The sequence below is a fragment of the Procambarus clarkii genome, chromosome 36, assembly GCF_040958095.1.
Source record: "Procambarus clarkii isolate CNS0578487 chromosome 36, FALCON_Pclarkii_2.0, whole genome shotgun sequence".
Taxonomy (NCBI): domain Eukaryota; kingdom Metazoa; phylum Arthropoda; class Malacostraca; order Decapoda; family Cambaridae; genus Procambarus; species Procambarus clarkii.
The window spans coordinates 26074009-26095225 of NC_091185.1; the positions used below are offsets into that span (position 1 = coordinate 26074009).

The following is a 21217-nucleotide window of genomic DNA, read 5'->3' on the forward strand; positions in this document are numbered from 1 at the left end:
CTCTCTCTCTCTCTCTCTCTCTCTCTCTCTCTCTCTCTGTCTCTCTGTCTCTCTGTCTCTCTCTCTGTCTCTCTCTCTGTCTCTCTCTCTGTCTCTCTCTCTGTCTCTCTCTCTGTCTCTCTCTCTGTCTCTCTCTCTGTCTCTCTGTCTCTCTCTCTCTCTCTCTCTCTCTCTCTCTCTCTCTCTCTCTCTCTCTCTCTCTCTCTCTCTCTCTCTCTCTCTCTCTCTCTCTCTCTCTCTCTCTCTCTCCCTCTCTCTCTCTCTCTGTGTCTCTAGAGAGGATTCACCAGCCTATGCTCGTCCAACCTTCGCATGAGCCCAAAGACGAATTCGTCAGTTTTAGCGTAAAGCGTTACCCTAAATTTGATTGTTTTTAATATTTATTTTCAATAATTTTAATAACATTTTCCCTAGAATAGATTGGCTGGGTGGTTTTCGATCGATCGATAAAGATTAAGCCACACACAAGAGGAGGCACGGGCATGAATAGCCCGTTAGGGGTTGGTTTCGTTTGATATATTATTTATTTTTGCATTTCGAGTTTGAAGTGTTTAGAGAAGGGCGATTCGAAAGTAGGAAAAGTTTCAAGCAGTGTTCAGGGAAAAGTTCGAACGGATTCACTTGAGTGAAGAGTTGAGTGTTCATAAAAATTCATAAAAATTCATAAAACGGTGCTTGGCAGCTTGATTAACGAGCATTTGGACAGTGATTATGAGGGCTGGCTGGATTAACGAGCATTTAACCATTGTTTATGAGGAAGAATTTTAACAATTTTGATTTATCCTATAAATGTTGAGCATTTAATGTAACAAATACAGCCTAAGACAATTTCCTTCTAAAATCTAAAAAAAATTGGAGCGACTTTGGTACAAATTTCTGACAGGACAATAGAAAAAAAATAATTATCATTTATTAATACAAATTTTTAAAATTTTACCTAAAAAGAATCAGACACGAACCAAATGTCTTCGTTTAATGAACTGAAATAAATGTTATAACTTGCAAAAATTGTTATGAAAAGTTCATTGTCTGAACTGAAAATTTTCAATCAGATGTCAAGTTTTACACTGAGCTTTTGGAGAGTGTTGCCGGAGGTGTAGTTACCTGAGGTGTAGTTACCTGAGGTGTAGTTACCTGAGGTGTAGTTACCTGAGGTGTAGTTACCTGAGGTGTAGTTACCTGAGGTGTAGTTACTTAAGGTGTGGTTACCTGAGGTGTAGTTACCTGAGGTGCAGTTAACTGAGGTGTCGTTACCTGAGGTGTAGTTACCTGAGGTGTAGTTACCTGAGGTGTAGTTACTTGATGTGTAGTTACTTGAAGTGTAGTTACCTGAGGTGTAGTTACCTGAGGTGTAGTTACCTGAGGTGTAGTTACTTGAAGTGTAGTTACCTGAGGTGTAGTTACCTGAGGTGTAGTTACCTGAGGTGTCGTTACCTGAGGTGTAGTTACTTGAAGTGTAGTTACCTGAGGTGTAGTTACTTGATGTGTAGTTACCTGAGGTGTAGTTACTTGATGTGTAGTTACTTGAAGTGTAGTTACCTGAGGTGTAGTTACCAGAGGTGTCGTTACCAAAGGTGTAGTTACCTGAGGTGTAGTTACCTGAGGTGTAGTTACCTGAGGTGTAGTTACTTGAGGTGTTGTTACCTGAGGTGTCAATACCAGAGGTGTAGTTACCTGAGGTGTCGTTACCTGAGGTGTAGTTACCAGAGGTGTCGTTACCAAAGGTGTAGTTACCTGAGGTGTAGTTACCTGAGGTGTAGTTACCTGAGGTGTAGTTACCTGAGGTGTAGTTACTTGAGGTGTTGTTACCTGAGGTGTAGTTACCTGAGGTGTAGTTAACTGAGGTGTAGTTACCTGAGGTGTAGTTAATTGAAGTGTAGTTACCTGAGGTGTCGTTACCTGAGGTGTAGTTACCAGAGGTGTAGTTACTTGATGTGTAGTTACTTGAAGTGTAGTTACCTGAGGTGTAGTTACCAGAGGTGTCGTTACTTGATGTGTAGTTACCTGAGGTGTAGTTACCTGAGGTGTAGTTACCAGAGGTATATTTTGGACACTAAGGAAACGAACATAGGAATGTGCCTAAATGCCAAAAGCGACTGCCCAAATAGGTACAAGAGGAGTGTTGTTAACGCATATGTCGACCGTGCTCTCAGCCACAGCTCAGAATGGAAGCAAGTCGACGAAGAACTCTGTAGGGTAAGGCAGGTCCTAGTCAACAACGGCTTCTCCAATGGTTTCGTCGAAGACATCATAAGAAGGAAAGTGAAACGCCATGCAACCTCTGAAGAGACAACTAACACAACACCTATACCCCCTATTAGACTATTTTACAGGAACTTCTTTTCCACAGCTCATAAAACGGAGGAAAGGGTCCTGAAAGATATTGTTAATAGAAACGTTATCCCTACAGACAAAAATCAGAGGATACCACTGACGATTTACTATAAAACCAGAAAAACGACCAGCCTACTCATGAGAAACTCTCCAGACACAAAACAGAACACTTCAAAAGAGACCAACGTCGTCTATGCCTTCAAATGCCCTCTTGGGGACTGTAAGCTCCAAAAAAACCAGTATATAGGCAAGACAACAACATCTCTTTCTAGGCGTTTAACGATGCATAAGCAACAGGGCTCCATTAAGGAACATATAATCTCTTCCCACAACCAAACCATCGCCAGAGAAATCCTAGTAAACAACACAGAAATCATCGATAGATACAGCGATAGCAGGCGTCTTGACGTTTGCGAGGCACTACACATCAAGAAGTCAACACCAGCAATCAACAGCCAATTAATGCACAACTATATTCTTCCCACCTCAAGACTCCGCTCCAATATAGAAGCATCACGAAATATGGACCAATAGGCTTTCTACAATCACTTCTATTCAATACCCATTGTTTCGTGTTCTGTCTTGTGTTGATGAAATTAATACCTAATTAAATACCACCTCACCCCATCCACCTCACTCAAATGTACATATAAAGAAATCGGAGATGTGTAAGTTCTATTCAGTTGTGTATGTTTAAACTAAAGTCTTTGAAAATGTAATAAGTTTTACGAAACGCGCTCAAGTGTCGCGTCAGACTAGAAATAAAAATGAATTTTGGAGAATTGATTTTTGAATTACCTCCAACAGTGAAAAGAAATGTACGAAAGATTGAGAAAATTCGTGTTAGAATTATTAATCTTACTTTTTCGGTCATATTTAATAATATATGTCTACAGGAAAGACTTCTACCAAAATATACTAATATATATATATATATATATATATATATATATATATATATATATATATATATATATATATATATATATATATCAAACTGAAAACTCACACCCCAGAAGTGACTCGAACCCATACTCCCAGAAGCAACGCATCTGGTATGTACAAGACGCCTTAATCCACTTGACCATCACGACCGGACATAATGAGGTGATAGCCGAGGCTATTTGAACCACCCCACCGCCGGCACTCGGATAGTTATCTTGGGCATAGCATTTTACCAAATCACCTCATTCTTTGGGGCAACACGTGAGGAACACAAATGCGAACAAGCCTGAATGGTCCCCAGGACATATGCAACTGAAAACTCACACCCCAGAAGTGTGTTTATGTTATTTTAATGTCAAACTCGAACCCATACTCCCAGAAGCAACGCATCTGGTATGTACAAGACGCCTTAATCCACTTGACCATCACGACCGGACATAATGAGGTGATAGCCGAGGCTATTTGAACCACCCCACCGCCGGCACTCGGATAGTTATCTTGGGCATAGCATTTTACCAAATCACCTCATTCTTTGGGGCAACACGTGAGGAACACAAATGCGAACAAGCCTGAATGGTCCCCAGGACATATGCAACTGAAAACTCACTTTCAGTTGCTTCTGGGGTGTGAGTTTTCAGTTGCATATGTCCTGGGGACCATTCAGGCTTGTTCGCATTTGTGTTCCTCACGTGTTGCCCCAAAGAATGAGGTGATTTGGTAAAATGCTATGCCCAAGATAACTATCCGAGTGCCGGCGGTGGGGTGGTTCAAATAGCCTCGGCTATCACCTCATTATGTCCGGTCGTGATGGTCAAGTGGATTAAGGCGTCTTGTACATACCAGATGCGTTGCTTCTGGGAGTATGGGTTCGAGTCACTTCTGGGGTGTGAGTTTTCAGTTGCATATGTCCTGGGGACCATTCAGGCTTGTTCGCATATATATATATATATATATATATATATATATATATATATATATATATATATATATATATATATATATATAACTGAAAACTCACACCCCAGAAGTGACCCGAACCCATACTCCCAGAAGCAACGCAACTGGTATGTACAAGACGCCTTAATCCACTTGACCATCACGACCGGACAAAATGAGGTGATAGCCGAGGCTATTTGAACCACCCCACCGCCGGCACTCGGATAGTTATCTTGGGCATAGCATTTTACCAAATCACCTCATTCTTAGGGGCACACGTGAGGAACACAAATGCGAACAAGCCAGAATGGTCCCCTGGACCATATGCAACTGAAAACTCACACCCCAGAAGTGACTCGAACCCATACTCCCAGAAGCAACGCAACTGGTATGTACAAGACGCCTTAATCCACTTGACCATCACGACCGGACAAAATGAGGTGATAGCCGAGGCTATTTGAACCACCCCACCGCCGGCACTCGGATAGTTATCTTGGGCATAGCATTTTACCAAATCACCTCATTCTTAGGGGCACACGTGAGGAACACAAATGCGAACAAGCCAGAATGGTCCCCTGGACAATATGCAACTGAAAACTCACACCCCAGAAGTGACTCGAACCCATACTCCCAGAAGCAACACAACTGGTATGTACAAGACGCCTTAATCCACTTGACCATCACGACCGGACAAAATGAGGTGATAGCCGAGGCTATTTGAACCACCCCACCGCCGGCACTCGGATAGTTATCTTGGGCATAGCATTTTACCAAATCACCTCATTCTTAGGGGCACACGTGAGGAACACAAATGCGAACAAGCCAGAATGGTCCCCTGGACAATATGCAACTGAAAACTCACACCCCAGAAGTGACTCGAACCCATACTCCCAGAAGCAACGCAACTGGTATGTACAAGACGCCTTAATCCACTTGACCATCACGACCGGACAAAATGAGGTGATAGCCGAGGCTATTTGAACCACCCCACCGCCGGCACTCGGATAGTTATCTTGGGCATAGCATTTTACCAAATCACCTCATTCTTAGGGGCACACGTGAGGAACACAAATGCGAACAAGCCAGAATGGTCCCCTGGACAATATGCAACTGAAAACTCACACCCCAGAAGTGACTCGAACCCATACTCCCAGAAGCAACGCAACTGGTATGTACAAGACGCCTTAATCCACTTGACCATCACGACCGGACAAAATGAGGTGATAGCCGAGGCTATTTGAACCACCCCACCGCCGGCACTCGGATAGTTATCTTGGGCATAGCATTTTACCAAATCACCTCATTCTTAGGGGCACACGTGAGGAACACAAATGCGAACAAGCCAGAATGGTCCCCTGGACAATATGCAACTGAAAACTCACACCCCAGAAGTGACTCGAACCCATACTCCCAGAAGCAACGCAACTGGTATGTACAAGACGCCTTAATCCACTTGACCATCACGACCGGACAAAATGAGGTGATAGCCGAGGCTATTTGAACCACCCCACCGCCGGCACTCGGATAGTTATCTTGGGCATAGCATTTTACCAAATCACCTCATTCTTAGGGGCACACGTGAGGAACACAAATGCGAACAAGCCAGAATGGTCCCCTGGACAATATGCAACTGAAAACTCACACCCCAGAAGTGACTCGAACCCATACTCCCAGAAGCATTGTGTTCCTCACGTGTGCCCCTAAGAATGAGGTGATTTGGTAAAATGCTATGCCCAAGATAACTATCCGAGTGCCGGCGGTGGGGTGGTTCAAATAGCCTCGGCTATCACCTCATTTTGTCCGGTCGTGATGGTCAAGTGGATTAAGGCGTCTTGTACATACCAGTTGCGTTGCTTCTGGGAGTATGGGTTCGAGTCACTTCTGGGGTGTGAGTTTTCAGTTGCATATTGTCCAGGGGACCATTCTGGCTTGTTCGCATTTGTGTTCCTCACGTGTGCCCCTAAGAATGAGGTGATTTGGTAAAATGCTATGCCCAAGATAACTATCCGAGTGCCGGCGGTGGGGTGGTTCAAATAGCCTCGGCTATCACCTCATTTTGTCCGGTCGTGATGGTCAAGTGGATTAAGGCGTCTTGTACATACCAGTTGCGTTGCTTCTGGGAGTATGGGTTCGAGTCACTTCTGGGGTGTGAGTTTTCAGTTGCATATTGTCCAGGGGACCATTCTGGCTTGTTCGCATTTGTGTTCCTCACGTGTGCCCCTAAGAATGAGGTGATTTGGTAAAATGCTATGCCCAAGATAACTATCCGAGTGCCGGCGGTGGGGTGGTTCAAATAGCCTCGGCTATCACCTCATTTTGTCCGGTCGTGATGGTCAAGTGGATTAAGGCGTCTTGTACATACCAGTTGCGTTGCTTCTGGGAGTATGGGTTCGAGTCACTTCTGGGGTGTGAGTTTTCAGTTGCATATTGTCCAGGGGACCATTCTGGCTTGTTCGCATTTGTGTTCCTCACGTGTGCCCCTAAGAATGAGGTGATTTGGTAAAATGCTATGCCCAAGATAACTATCCGAGTGCCGGCGGTGGGGTGGTTCAAATAGCCTCGGCTATCACCTCATTTTGTCCGGTCGTGATGGTCAAGTGGATTAAGGCGTCTTGTACATACCAGTTGCGTTGCTTCTGGGAGTATGGGTTCGAGTCACTTCTGGGGTGTGAGTTTTCAGTTGCATATTGTCCAGGGGACCATTCTGGCTTGTTCGCATTTGTGTTCCTCACGTGTGCCCCTAAGAATGAGGTGATTTGGTAAAATGCTATGCCCAAGATAACTATCCGAGTGCCGGCGGTGGGGTGGTTCAAATAGCCTCGGCTATCACCTCATTTTGTCCGGTCGTGATGGTCAAGTGGATTAAGGCGTCTTGTACATACCAGTTGCGTTGCTTCTGGGAGTATGGGTTCGAGTCACTTCTGGGGTGTGAGTTTTCAGTTGCATATTGTCCAGGGGACCATTCTGGCTTGTTCGCATTTGTGTTCCTCACGTGTGCCCCTAAGAATGAGGTGATTTGGTAAAATGCTATGCCCAAGATAACTATCCGAGTGCCGGCGGTGGGGTGGTTCAAATAGCCTCGGCTATCACCTCATTTTGTCCGGTCGTGATGGTCAAGTGGATTAAGGCGTCTTGTACATACCAGTTGCGTTGCTTCTGGGAGTATGGGTTCGAGTCACTTCTGGGGTGTGAGTTTTCAGTTGCATATTGTCCAGGGGACCATTCTGGCTTGTTCGCATTTGTGTTCCTCACGTGTGCCCCTAAGAATGAGGTGATTTGGTAAAATGCTATGCCCAAGATAACTATCCGAGTGCCGGCGGTGGGGTGGTTCAAATAGCCTCGGCTATCACCTCATTTTGTCCGGTCGTGATGGTCAAGTGGATTAAGGCGTCTTGTACATACCAGTTGCGTTGCTTCTGGGAGTATGGGTTCGAGTCACTTCTGGGGTGTGAGTTTTCAGTTGCATATTGTCCAGGGGACCATTCTGGCTTGTTCGCATTTGTGTTCCTCACGTGTGCCCCTAAGAATGAGGTGATTTGGTAAAATGCTATGCCCAAGATAACTATCCGAGTGCCGGCGGTGGGGTGGTTCAAATAGCCTCGGCTATCACCTCATTTTGTCCGGTCGTGATGGTCAAGTGGATTAAGGCGTCTTGTACATACCAGTTGCGTTGCTTCTGGGAGTATGGGTTCGAGTCACTTCTGGGGTGTGAGTTTTCAGTTGCATATTGTCCAGGGGACCATTCTGGCTTGTTCGCATTTGTGTTCCTCACGTGTGCCCCTAAGAATGAGGTGATTTGGTAAAATGCTATGCCCAAGATAACTATCCGAGTGCCGGCGGTGGGGTGGTTCAAATAGCCTCGGCTATCACCTCATTTTGTCCGGTCGTGATGGTCAAGTGGATTAAGGCGTCTTGTACATACCAGTTGCGTTGCTTCTGGGAGTATGGGTTCGAGTCACTTCTGGGGTGTGAGTTTTCAGTTGCATATTGTCCAGGGGACCATTCTGGCTTGTTCGCATTTGTGTTCCTCACGTGTGCCCCTAAGAATGAGGTGATTTGGTAAAATGCTATGCCCAAGATAACTATCCGAGTGCCGGCGGTGGGGTGGTTCAAATAGCCTCGGCTATCACCTCATTTTGTCCGGTCGTGATGGTCAAGTGGATTAAGGCGTCTTGTACATACCAGTTGCGTTGCTTCTGGGAGTATGGGTTCGAGTCACTTCTGGGGTGTGAGTTTTCAGTTGCATATTGTCCAGGGGACCATTCTGGCTTGTTCGCATTTGTGTTCCTCACGTGTGCCCCTAAGAATGAGGTGATTTGGTAAAATGCTATGCCCAAGACAACTATCCGAGTGCCGGCGGTGGGGTGGTTCAAATAGCCTCGGCTATCACCTCATTTTGTCCGGTCGTGATGGTCAAGTGGATTAAGGCGTCTTGTACATACCAGTTGCGTTGCTTCTGGGAGTATGGGTTCGAGTCACTTCTGGGGTGTGAGTTTTCAGTTGCATATTGTCCAGGGGACCATTCTGGCTTGCTCGCATATATATATATATATATATATATATATATATATATATATATATATATATATATATATATATATATATATATATATATATATATATAATGTTAGGAATGGTGCATCTTTTCCGATTTCCGTCCCCTGGTGGTCCCCTGACAGGCAATTACATTTCTCCTGCTGTTCTGGTCTTCCAACAAATTAATTTCCATTTCTCTTGGATTTACCATTTGAAGCATTGTCCTTCTATGCCTCCCTTGATTTACGCACCTTTTCTCCAGCTGTCATTTTTTTTAACTAATGTGTTTGTGTGTACTCACCAAGTTGTAGTCACCTAAATTGTGCTTACGAGGGTTGAAATTCGCTTCTTTGGTCCCCCCTCTCAATGGTTACTGGACGGGTGTACACATTCCAATGTCTATTGGAATGTGTACACTGAAAAAGTGTACTCTGACACTGAAAAAGTGTACTCTGACGCTGAAAAAGTGTACTCTGATACTGAAAAAGTGAGCGCCACGTACTAACTTGACATATCTGCGCCAGGTGAGTACGATGGATTCACCATAGACCGTGCTATTTCGAACTTTCTTCCGAATAGCTGAATCTAGAACAATTGCAACAATCACCTGTGTCCCCTTGTTCGCGTACCACCCGTGGTAAATAGGATGTCTATATTCCCCCCTTGTCTGTTCCTCTGAAAGTTTATAAGTGGTGATCATGTCTCCCCTAACACTTCTGTCTTCCAGTGTCGCGAGATACAGTTCCGACAGTCTTTCCTCTCATGTCGAGGACTAACCTGGTGCCATACCTGTCTTTTTCTAAATTAGTTTTTCTAAATTTTTCTAAATTTTTGTGCTCAGCTAGTTGTTCTTTTGGGATTGAGCTTCTTCACTTTGGTCGGGTGCAAAAACTTCGTGAAGTCACAAATGGATCCTTGTATCGGGTCATCTGCTCCATACATCTATCTTCATTACTTTACACTTGCTCGAATTAAACTCTAATAGCCATTTGTCAGACAAACTCAAAGTGATTTGAAGCCAAAAAAGATGGCAAAAGACATGAGGCAGTAGCTGAGTGGTCTGCGTCACAGCCATGCACTATAAGTTTGCAACTATCATTCAGTTTAGATAGTACCTATTGTGACGATCGTCAATAGTCAGAATTCGTACGTTCTTAGCTTTTAGATAGTAGTATACCAACAGGTAAGGAATTATTTAAAAATGATTGTAGCTAAAATACAAACTGAAATATTCCTAGGCCTAGTATAGCACACATATGTACTATATTTGGCCTCAGATATCGTGTATTAGGCCTAGGGAGCCTAATGGAGCCGGTCGGTCGAGCGGACAGCACGCTGGATTTGTGATCCTGTGGTCCCGGGGTCGATCCCGGGCGCCGGCGAGAAACAATAGGCAGAGTTTCTTTCAGCCTATGCCCCTGTTACCTAGCAGTAAAATAGGTACCTGGGTGTTAGTCAGCTATCACTGGCTGCTTTCTGGGGGTGGAGGCCTGGTCGAGGACCGGGCCGCGGGGACACTAAAAAAAAAGCCCCGAAATCTCAAGATAACCTCAAGATAACCTCAAGATAACCTCAAGATAACCTCAAGATAGGGAGGTTAGGATAAGTTGGTTTAGTTTGTCAGAAGCAAGATGGGTCCAAGTACATCTTGCCATTCTGATGTCTTCCCTCACAGTTACTCGTTGTTTCCTGTTGCTTAGGTACTCCCTTATCCACTTTGTGTGTGTATTTACTATTTGTATTTACTATATGTATCTGCAGTATCGAGCTATTAGATCTTTAACCCCGCCTTTCTAATCAATTTATTTTTCCTCTATTATGTCTACTAAATATATTTCTCTTACACACGCGCGCACACACACACACACACACACACACACACACGGAGCGAAAGAACTTTGTAACACAGCATCAACATGGGTTCAGGGATGGCAGGTCCTGCCTCACAGGGTTACTTGAATTCTACGACCCGGCAACAAAAATCAGGCAAAAAAGAAAAGGGTGGGCAGACTGCATATTTTTGGATTGCCAGAAAGCCTTTGATACAGTACCACACAAGAGGCTAGTGAAAAAGCTGGAGATGCAGGCTGGAGTGAAAATGAAGGTACTCCAGTGGATAAGGGAGTACCCAAGCAACAGGAGACAACGAGTCAATGTGAAGGGTGAGGTCTCGGATTGGCGAGACATTACAAGTGGAGTCTTGCAGGGGTCAGTCCTTGGACCTATACTGTTTCTGATATATTTAAATGATCTCTCAGAGGGTAGAGACTCATTTCTCTCAATGTTTGTTGATGATGCAAAAATTCTGAGGAAGATTGAAACCGAGGATGATAGTAAGAGGCTGCATGATGACCTAGACAGACTGAGGGAATGGTCCAACAAATGGCTGTTGAAGTTCAACCCGATTAAATGCAAAGTAATGAAACTAGGCAGTGGAAACAGGAGGCCAGACACAGGATACAGAATAGGAGATGAAGCACTTAATAAAACGGACAGATGGAAATATCTAGGAGTCGATATCACACCAAACCTGTCTCCTGAAGCCGACATAAAAAGAATAACATCTGCGGCATATGCGAGGCTAGGTAACATCAGAACAGCCTTCAGGAACCTGTGTAAGGAATCATTAAGAATCTTGTATACCACATGTAAGACCAATCCTGGAATATGCGGCCCCAACATGGAACCCGTACCTTGTCAAGCACAAAACGAAGCTGGAAAAAGTTCAAAGGTATGCCACTAGACTAGTCCCAGAACTAAGAGGCATGAATATGTGGAAAGGCTGCAGGAAATGCACCTTACGACACTGGAAGACAGAAGAGTAAGGGGAGACATGATCATAACTTACAAAATCCTCAGGGGAATCGACCGGGTAGAGAAGTGTAAACTATTCAACACTGGTGGTACGCGAACAAAGGGACACAGGTGGAAACTGAGTACCCACATGAGCCACAGGGGGACGTTAGATAGAACTTTTTCAGTGTCAGAGTAGTTAACAGGTGGAATGCATTAGGCAGTGATGTGGTGGAGGCTGACTCCATACACGGTTTCAAATGTAGATATAACAGATCCCAGTAGAGGCTCAGCAATCTGTACACCAATTGATCGACAGTTGAGAGGCGGTACCAAGGAGTCAAAGCTCAACCCCCGCAAGCACAAATAGATGAGTACAAATAGGTGAGAACACACGACACACGCACAGAAAAAAAGAAGGGGGATATGATAGGAACGTGTAAAATACTCAGGGGGATTGAATGAGTCGACATTGACGAAATGTTCACACGTAATAGTAACAGAACGAGGGGACATGGGTGGAAGCTGGAAACTCAGATGAGTCACAGAGATGTTAGGAAGTTTTCTTTTAATGTTAGAGTAGTAAAAAAATGGAATACACTTAAGGAACAGGTTGTGGAAGCAAATTCTATTAATAATTTTAAAACTTGGTATGATAGAGAAATAGGACCGGAGTCATTGCTGTAAACATTGCCTTGTTCGTGTTCCACCCAAGCTAAATAGTTTGTCTTTGTTCACTCTGTCAATTCCTTTGAGAATTTTGTAGGTTGTTATCATGTGTCCCCTTACTCTTTTGTCTTCTAGGGCCGTGCGGTTTAGCTCCCTTAGTCTTTCCTCGTAGCTCATACCTCTCAGTTCTGGGACTAGTCTGGGGGCACACCGCTGAATCTTCTCTAACTTTGACTTGTGTTTAACTAGGTATGGATTCCAGGATGGAGCCGCATTCTCCAGGATTGTTCTGACATAAGTGGTGTACAAGGTTCTGAATTATTCCGTACACAGCTTTCTAAATGCAATTCTTATGTTGGCCAATCCAGCATATGCCACTGATGACATCCTTTTGATGTGGGCTTCAGGGGGACCGGTTCGGTGTGATATCATCCCCCAGATCTTTCTCTCTATTTGACTTCTGTAGGATTTCACCTCCCAGATGGTACCTTGTGTTCAGCCTCCTGCTCCCCTCGCCTAATTGCATTACTGTACACTTTCCTGAGTTGAACTTTAGTAGCCATTTTCTAGACCATTCCTTTAGGTTGTGCAGGTCGTCCTGTAGTCTCTGTCTATCATCATCTGTCTTACTTCTCATAATTTTTGCATCAGCAAACATTGAGAGGAATTTGAAAGGAATGAGTCTATTCCCTTTGGAAGATCGTTTAAATATTTTATAATCCAGATGGGTCTAAGTACAGAGCCATGTGGGACTCCGCTGGTGACATCTCGCCACTCTGATGTCTCCCCCTCACAGTTTCCTATTGCTTAGATACGCCCTTATCCACTGGATCATCTTACCTTTTACTCCTGGCTGTTGCTCCAACTTTTGTAATAAGCCTTTATGGGGTACTGTGTCAGAGGCGTTCTGACAGTCCAAGAAAATGCAGTCTGACCACCCTTCTCTTTCTACCTAATTTTTGTTGCTTGGTCATAGAATTCTGTTAGAACTGTGAGGCACAATTTACCATCTCTCAACCCATGCTGGTGGTGTATTACAAAGCTTTTTCCCTCCAGATACTCAATGAGCCTTTTCTTCACTATCTTCTCCGTCACCTTGCAGAGTACACAGGTTAGGCAATCTGGCTTGTAGTTCAGTGCCTCTTGCCTGTCTCCTTTTTTGTATATTGGGACTACATTAGCTGTCTCCAGCTTTCTAGAAGTTCTCCAGTTTCCAATATCCTGTTATACACCAAAGACAGTGGCACACTTAGTGCTTCTGCACCCTCTTTTAGTATACATTGAGAGATTCTTTCAGGCCCAACAGCCTTTGTCACATTCAGCTCTTACAGATTCCTTTTGACCTCATCACTGGTGATTTCAAATTCCTCCAAGGTTGCTTGGTTTGCTGCCTTCTCATTTACTGCAGGAGCTTCTCCTTCTAATGTGAAGACCTCCTGGAATTTCTTGTTGAGTTCGTTACACACCTTCGTGTCATTATTCATTACTTCTCAGTTTCATTACTTGTTACTTCACCACTTTTTGATCAAATCCACAAGGGCCGTGACGAGGATTTGAACCTGCGTCCGGGAGCATCCCAGACACTGTCTTAATCGACTGAGCTACGACAGGGTTAAAAGAGTTGAAACCGAAGTTCAACTCTTTTAACCCTGTCGTAGCTTAGTCGATTAAGGCAGTGTCTGGGATGCTCCCGGATGCAGGTTCGAATCCTCGTCACGGCCCTTGTGGATTTGTTCATTTGATGCATCACGTTAGTGTGATCTCTATATGTTCACCACTATTTTCCTCCTGACATGGCTGTGGAGCAGTTTTGGTTGAGTCTTGGCTTTACTTACGGTGTCATTTTCATACTGTCTCTCTGCTTCTCTCCTCACTCTGAGGTACTCATTCCTGGCCCTCTGGTATCTCTCCCTACTCTCTGGTGTTCTATTATTCTTGTAGTTTCTCAATGTTCTTGTACTCAATTGCTTTGCTTCCTTACATTCCTGACTGAACCATGGGTTCTTCTCTTGCTTTTCATTTTTCTCCATTTGCGCCGGGATAAAACTGTCTGTAGCTTCCTACCACTTCTGGGTGACGTAGATCTTCATATCCTGTAGTCTTTTCTCTTTCTGTTTCCCATGGAATTCCCATTAGGAAGTTCCTCATCTCGTTATATTTTACTTTTCGGTAATTTGGGCTTTTCCCCTCCGATCCCTTTTTGGATAGGTTATCCCTACCTCCACCAGATATTCAAATGTCACTACTCTGTGGTCATTCATTCCTATGTGGGCTTCAGATTTGACTTTCCTTATTTCTGACCCATTCAAGGTGAAAATTAGGTCGAGTCTAGCTGGTTCGTCATTGCTTCTCATTCATGTGGGTTCCCTTACTTGATGGCTCAGAACGTTCCTTGTTGTCAGTTCCAAGAGTTTAGTTCTCCATGTATCTGCACCTCTATGAGGGTCCCCATTCTCCCAGTCTATCTTTCCATGGTTGAAGTTGCTCATGATTAAGAGTCTGGATCCATTCCAACAGGCAACTGAAGCTGCTCTCTATTATATTATTGGTTGCCTTCTTGCTTCTGTTGAACTCCTGTCTGGGTCTTCCGTCATTTAGGGGAGGGTTGTAAAAGACTGCTACTATTATCTTAGGTCCACCCATTGTTATAGTTCCTGTAATGTAGTCTCTCAATACTTCACAGCCTGGAATTTCCATCTCTTCAAAATGCCAGTCCTTCCTTATCAGCAGGTCCACTTTTCCTCCTCCTCTCCCTGTCCTCTCTTTCCTTACAGTATAGTAGTCCTGCTGGAACTCTGCATTTGTTATAACGCCTGACAATTTTGTTTCTGTGAGTCTTATTACATCTGGGTTTTCTTCCTTCAACTTTCCCGTCATTTCACTTCCTTTATTAGTAACCCTATCGATGTTTGAGTATATTACCTTGAAGCTCGTTTTTCCTATATCCATTTTCACACACCCTCCCCACTGGTGTAGGAAGCCGTTCCATAGGCAGGGCTACTTGGGTAGGCTCATCCTCCTCTGGGGTAGTTACCAGGGGTTTGGAGGGAGGTGGGGTGAGGGATGGAGGGCTTAGATCTTGCCTGGGTCTCCATTAAAGTCGCTGTACTATAATGCAGGAAGAAAACCAGGGGATGGGGGAGGAAGGCTGGGGGAGGAAGGCTGGGGGGAGGGGGGTGTGAGGGGATTAGGGAGGATTTTGGGTGGTATGGTAAGCATTGTGTAGAGGGAAGGGAGGGTTTGTGCTTGGGATGGGAAGGGCTCCAATGGGGTGGCTGGGTAGCAGGTTGGGGTGATGCAACTCCCATCTGGGGCTTCTGAATTGTTGGATTGGGGTTCCCCATTCCCCACTGGGAGTGTTGGGTTGGAGGCTGGGATTCCCTGACTCCCTTCACTCTCCTTGTGCCTTTTCCTTGCATCTGCTGCCTGTATGATCTCGTCACTGGTCACGTCCCACTGAATGAATACTCCAGCTCTCACTGCTGGAGTGCGAGGGGAAGAGCGTGGTGTGGTTGGTGGTTGGGTTTATGCGAGGGTGTGTGTGTGTACTCAGTTGTACTCACCTAGTTGTGCTTGCGGGGGGTTGGGCTCTGGTTCTTTAGTCCCGCCTCTCAACTATCAATCAACTGATGTTCAGATTAATGAGCCTACTAGGCTCTATCATATCTACATTAGAAACTGTGTATGGAGTCAGCCTCCACCACATCACTGCCTAATGCATTCCATCTGTTACCTATTCAGACACTGAAAAAGTTCTTTCTAATGTCCCTGTGGCTCATTTAGGAACTCAGTCTCCACCTGTGTCTCCTTGTTCGCATACCACCCGTGTTAAACAGTTTACTTTTATCTACCCTCTCAATTTCTCTGAGAATTTTGTAGGTAGTGATCATGTCTCCACCTACTCTTCTGTCTTCTAGTGTCGTGAGGTGCATTTCACGCAGCTTTTCCTTGTAATTCACGCATCTTAGTTCTGGGACTAGCCTAGTGGCATACCTCTGAACTTTTTCCAGCTTCATCTTGTGCTTGACAAGGTACGGGCTCCATGCTGGTGCTGCATACTCCAGAACTGATCTTACATATGCTGTGTACATGGTTCTGAATGATCCCTTACACAGGTTCCTAAAGGCTGTTCTGATGTTAGCCAACCTCGCATATGCCGAAGATGTAATTCTTTTTGTGTGGGTTTCAGGAGACAGGTTTGATGTGATATCAACTCCTAGATCTTTCTCTCTGCCCGTTTCATGAAGGACTTCATTTTCCATTCGGTATCCCGTGTCTGGCCTCCTGTTTCCATATCCTAGTTTCATTACCTTTCATTTATTCGGGGTGATCTTTAGTAGCCATTTGTTGGACCATTCATTCAGTCTGTTTAGGTCATCTTGTAGCCTCCTCCTGTCATCTTCTATTTAATCCTCCTCATAATTTTGGCATCATCAGCAAACAATGAGAGGAATAATTCTATACCCTTTGGGAGATCATTTACATATATCAGAAACAGTATAGGTTCAAGGACTTGTGACGTCTCGCCAATCTGAGGCCTCACCCCCTCAGTGACTCGCTGTTTTCTGTGGCTTGGGTACTCTCTTATCCAGTGGAGTACCTTCCTTTCACTCCAGCCTGCATCTCCAGCTTTTCACTAGCCTCTTGTGTGATACTGTATCAAAGGCTTTCTGACAACCCAAAAATATGCAGTCTGGCCACACTTCTCTTTCTTGCCTTATTTTTGTTGCCTGGTCGTAGAATTCAAGTAACCCTGTGAGGCAGGACCTGCCATCCCTGAACCCATGTTGATGTTGTCTGTGTGTGTGTGTTTGTGTTTGTGTTTGTGTGTGTGTGTGTTTGTGTTTGTGTTTGTGTGTGTGTGTGTGTGTGTGTGTGTGTGTGTGTGTGTGTGTGTGTGTGTGTGTGTGTGTGTGTGTGTGTGTGTGTACTCACCTAGTTGTACTCACCTGGTTGTGCTTGCGGGGGTTGAGCTCTGGCTCTTTGGTCCCGCCTATCAACCGTCAATCAACAGGTGTACAGGTTCCTGAGCCTATTGGGCTCTATCATATCTACACATGAAACTGTGTATGGAGTCAGCCTCCACCACATTACTTCCTAATGCGTTCCATTTGTCAACCACTCTGACACTAAAAAAGTTCTTTCTAATATCTCTGTGGCTCATTTGGGCTCTCAGTTTCCATGTGTGTCCCCTAGTCCGTGTGCCCCTTGTGTTAAATAGCCTGTCTTTATCAACCCTGTCGATTCCCTTGAGAATCTTGAATATGGTGAATGCACTTGTGGCGAGACGTCAAAGTGCAGTCCCGCAGAGTTCAGTCCTTGGACCTATACTGTTTCTGATATATGTAAATGATATCCCAAAGGGTATAGAATTGTTCCTCTCATTGTTTGCTGATGATGTGTTTTTGTGTGTGTGTTTCTGTGTGTGTGTGTGTTTTTATACCTAACACCCATAATTAATTGTCTAAGCGGAATGTACTTAAATAGTAAATTAGTCAAAAATAACAAATAATAAACGTCACTAAATATCTCGAATTATTTCTTGATATCACCTTTCACAGGTTATCAACTGTTTGAAGCCAGACCCTTGATGCTAGCCTCACCCAATGTTCCAAGATGATTGCTGTTGGGTACGTACCCAGCATGGTCTGGTGTGAGAGTTGACACTCTCATAGCACAAATTTATTGCATGCAAAATCTAACTTCGTCTGTCGATGTTAAAAGTGTGACAAGCTGGATGTCATTGGACGCATCTCTACGAGTGGAGTCGAAAGAGGTGTTGACCAGGTGGGACTGTCTTACGACTGTCTGAAAAAAGAGGTCATCAATTGTGACCTGGGGTCATCGGGATGTGTTGCAATAGAGTCGCAACATCCATCAGATCAAGCCTGGAGTACCAGTACCCTGGAGGTACCCATAAGGAGAAAATTGTGCCACAGAGTTTTGGTGGGGGGGATGAGGGAGGGGGGGTTGAGAGAAAGGTCTCCCCTCACAATGGTCATTTGTCCCGTGACCACAAACCTTCCCTTACTCCCTCAGAAACAGTGCCCCACTATATTGGGACACAGTGAAACTAGACACGGCACCACGAGAGGTCAGAGATGCCGCCACCTATCCGAGGGGTTCACAGGAGAAGCCTATGGCTGTGATTGGTCAACAGGTGATGACGTCACAGCATCGTGGAGGGACCCTTACGACACAGGAGGGGCAATCTGGAAAAGGACCTCTCAAGGGGATGGGACTGTTATTCGAGCTCCGAGACAGGTCTCATTGTCCAATAGTTCTGGAGCAATAGTATACCCTAATACCAGTAATTAGGGTCTACTAGGGTATACTCAGCAACACACATGCGTTGCTGAGCCACAGCAACGCGTGGCCGGGTACAGGTAGTATAATATAGAAAAGGATATTGACACATGAGCTGGTAAGTGTTGGCACAATTACCCAGATGGGGAAAAACTCAAGACACCCTCCTTCACTGGGAGCCATCGCTAATCTGAACTCTTGAAGAATCTGTCGCGTAGGTTGACTTGTATTTGTCAATTAATTACGTTTGTTGACCTTGTATCGTGGGTTGATTTGAGGTGTTTTCTCAATTTGGACCATTTAAATTATAATATCTCAATATCTAATATTTATTTGAACACTTTTAAGATTGTGAAACTTTAGTTTTTAAAAATAAATAAAAAATGGTTGGAAATCACTGCTCAAGATTCTCTGCATTGTTTTCAGGTTCAGTAACTGCTGTCTCTATGTCTCTGAGCTTTCACCACTCATTTCTGAGTGGTGGTGGTCTTCTCTGACTGGCATGAGTGGTGGTGACCGTCTCCTCTGACTGGCATGAGTTATGGTGGTTGTCTCCTCTGACTGGCATGAGTGATGGTGGCGGTCTTGTCTGACTGGCATGAGTGGCAAGCCATTTAGGTCAGCTCTGACAGAGAATTGTGCTGGGAGAGTCAGCACTAGCGTATATCCGTCAGGATGTCTGATTGCATTACGATAACGAACAGCCGCTGCTGATTTGTTTCCTGCTACTGTTGAGGCTGCTTTGCTGTCGCTTCTGCTGCTGTTGTTGATACTACTGGTTTTACTGCTGCTGTTGATGTTACTTCTGATGTTAGTGCAGCTGCTGTAATTGTTCCTGCTGCTCTTACTATTGCTGTTGATTCTGCTTTTACTGCTGCTGCTGTTGTTACTGTTAATACTGATGTTACTGTTACTGCTACTGATGATGTTACTGCTTCTGATGAAGTTACTGCTGCTGTTACTGTTACTGCTGCTGCTGTTACTACTGATGTTACTGTTACTGCTGTTGTTACTGTTACTGCTGCTGTTACTACTGATGTTACTGTTACTGCTGTTACTGTTACTGTTACTACCAATTACTACCAATGTTACTGCTACTGCTGCTGTTACTACTACTCTTGTTCAATTTTAGCTCATGTGATGCCCAGCTTTACCAAGCAAACATTACTATTCACGAAATCAAATTAAAAATTTTAATTTTATTACGCATTATTACTTAGTTGTTCCAGCTTCCGTGTAGTATAGATTGTTTCCGTTATTATTTATGTGTACTGAAACTAGTAGTCAAGATTAGCAGTCGATTTAGACTATTAGTTCTGGAGACGCACTAGTCGTCTCTTACTAATAGACGATGACTAATAATAGAATAATAGACGATAACTAACGGTAACTTGGTTAATGTGTTGTTGCTTGTGATTTGCTAATTCATATTAACTGTAACTCATTGCATAAGTCTGCTAGGTGATACTTGGCCACCACACAGTACAATCAGGGGGGGGGGGGTACCTGCCCACCACACAGTACAATCAGGGGGGGGGTACCAGCCCACCACACAGTACAATATTGGGGTACCTGCCCATCACACAGCACAATCAGGGGGGGGGGGTACCTGCCCACCACACAGTACAATATTGGGGTACCTGCCCATCACACAGCACAATCAGGGGGGGGTACCTGCCCACCACACAGCACAATTAGGGGGTACCTGACCTTTGCAGAAGTTAGTGACCTTTACTACTAACTATAAATTGTGGGGCTCTCTCTCTGCTGGACACTTGGCCAAGGCAAGGCTTCTCTTAATGATGTCATTGACTTCGCTATTCCTAGAGCAAACTGAGTCACTCTTTAATAGATTGCGGGGCTCTCTCTGGTGGACACTTGGCCAAGGCAAGGCTTCTCCTAATGATGTCATTGACTTCGTCGTGCCGAGAGCTAACAGAGTCACGGTTTAATAGATTGCGGGGCTCTCTCTCTGCTGGACTTATGGCCGAGGCAAGGCTTCTCTTAATGATGTCATTGACTTCGTCGTGCCTAGAGTACCAACCTCCAGATTTTCCACAGTACAGGCCATGCAATCCATATTCGTCGGCATCTGCCTCGCCGCAAATACACCTATGAACAGTGTGGATAGGGGCAGCAAGGCGGAGAGCGACTGCAATACGGAGCTCCTGCGGATCAAGACGTGTGACTGACACAGACATAGGGACTGCCAAATTTGCTTTGAAATTTTGACACACAGTTGTATTCGAATAGGCACGTGTTTTTATATACCTACTATATACATGCCTTACCTGTGTCAGGAAAAAACATGCTTTTTTTGAAAAACAGCGCCATTTGTTAAACGTAAGAAAAACACACGCTGTAATCTCTGAAAGTTCTTCACCGATTGCATTGAAATCTTGATACAAGGCTCCATTCGAAAACGCACATGTTTTCATATATCTACTATATAGATGTCACACCTGTGACAGGTAAAAACATTTTTTTTTAATAAAACAGCGCCATCTGTTGCACATAATGGAAACACACGCTATACTACATATGTTACAATTCCATTTCAATGTTTCCGATTGCATTGGCGAATTGAATTTTCATAGATTTATATATATTTTCATTTTGATTCAATTATTTTCTGTGACATTGCATTGGAATTTAGCTGTGTTGTTTACCATACCATTCATTTCATGAGTATAAGTAT

At 44.4% G+C, this 21217-nt stretch overlaps 2 protein-coding genes across 2 annotated transcripts; one reads left to right on the forward strand and one right to left on the reverse strand.

Annotated features, from left to right (window-relative positions):
- Nucleotides 1–1048: 1048 nt before the first annotated feature.
- Nucleotides 1049–13697, reverse strand: LOC123756235 (uncharacterized PPE family protein PPE40-like). The gene is made up of 3 exons (XM_069336702.1): nt 13543–13697; nt 12334–12412; nt 1049–2053 (listed from the first exon to the last, which is right to left on the reverse strand). The coding sequence occupies exons 1-3, from the start codon at nt 13695–13697 to the stop codon at nt 1049–1051; spliced, it is 1239 nt and encodes a 412-aa protein (XP_069192803.1).
- A 4932-nt stretch (nt 13698–18629) lies between these two features.
- LOC138371691 (uncharacterized) lies at nt 18630–19707 on the forward strand. The gene is made up of 2 exons (XM_069336703.1): nt 18630–18637; nt 19335–19707. Exons 1-2 carry the CDS (start codon nt 18630–18632, stop codon nt 19705–19707), a joined length of 381 nt encoding a protein of 126 aa, XP_069192804.1.
- The last annotated feature ends 1510 nt before the right edge of the window (nt 19708–21217 follow it).

Excerpts from the sequence above, each read along its gene's own strand:
- LOC123756235 (XM_069336702.1), bottom strand. The coding sequence starts at position 13,697 with ATGAATAATGACACGAAGGTGTGTAACGAACTCAACAAGAAATTCCAG. Across the intron at positions 12,413-13,542 it reads GATGAGGTCAAAAGGAATCT|ACTAGTCCCAGAACTGAGAG; the intron begins GTAAGAGCTGAA and ends GTGTGCCCCCAG. Across the intron at positions 2,054-12,333 it reads CGGCCCTAGAAGACAAAAGA|TGTCCAAAATATACCTCTGG; the intron begins GTAAGGGGACAC and ends TCGTTTCCTTAG.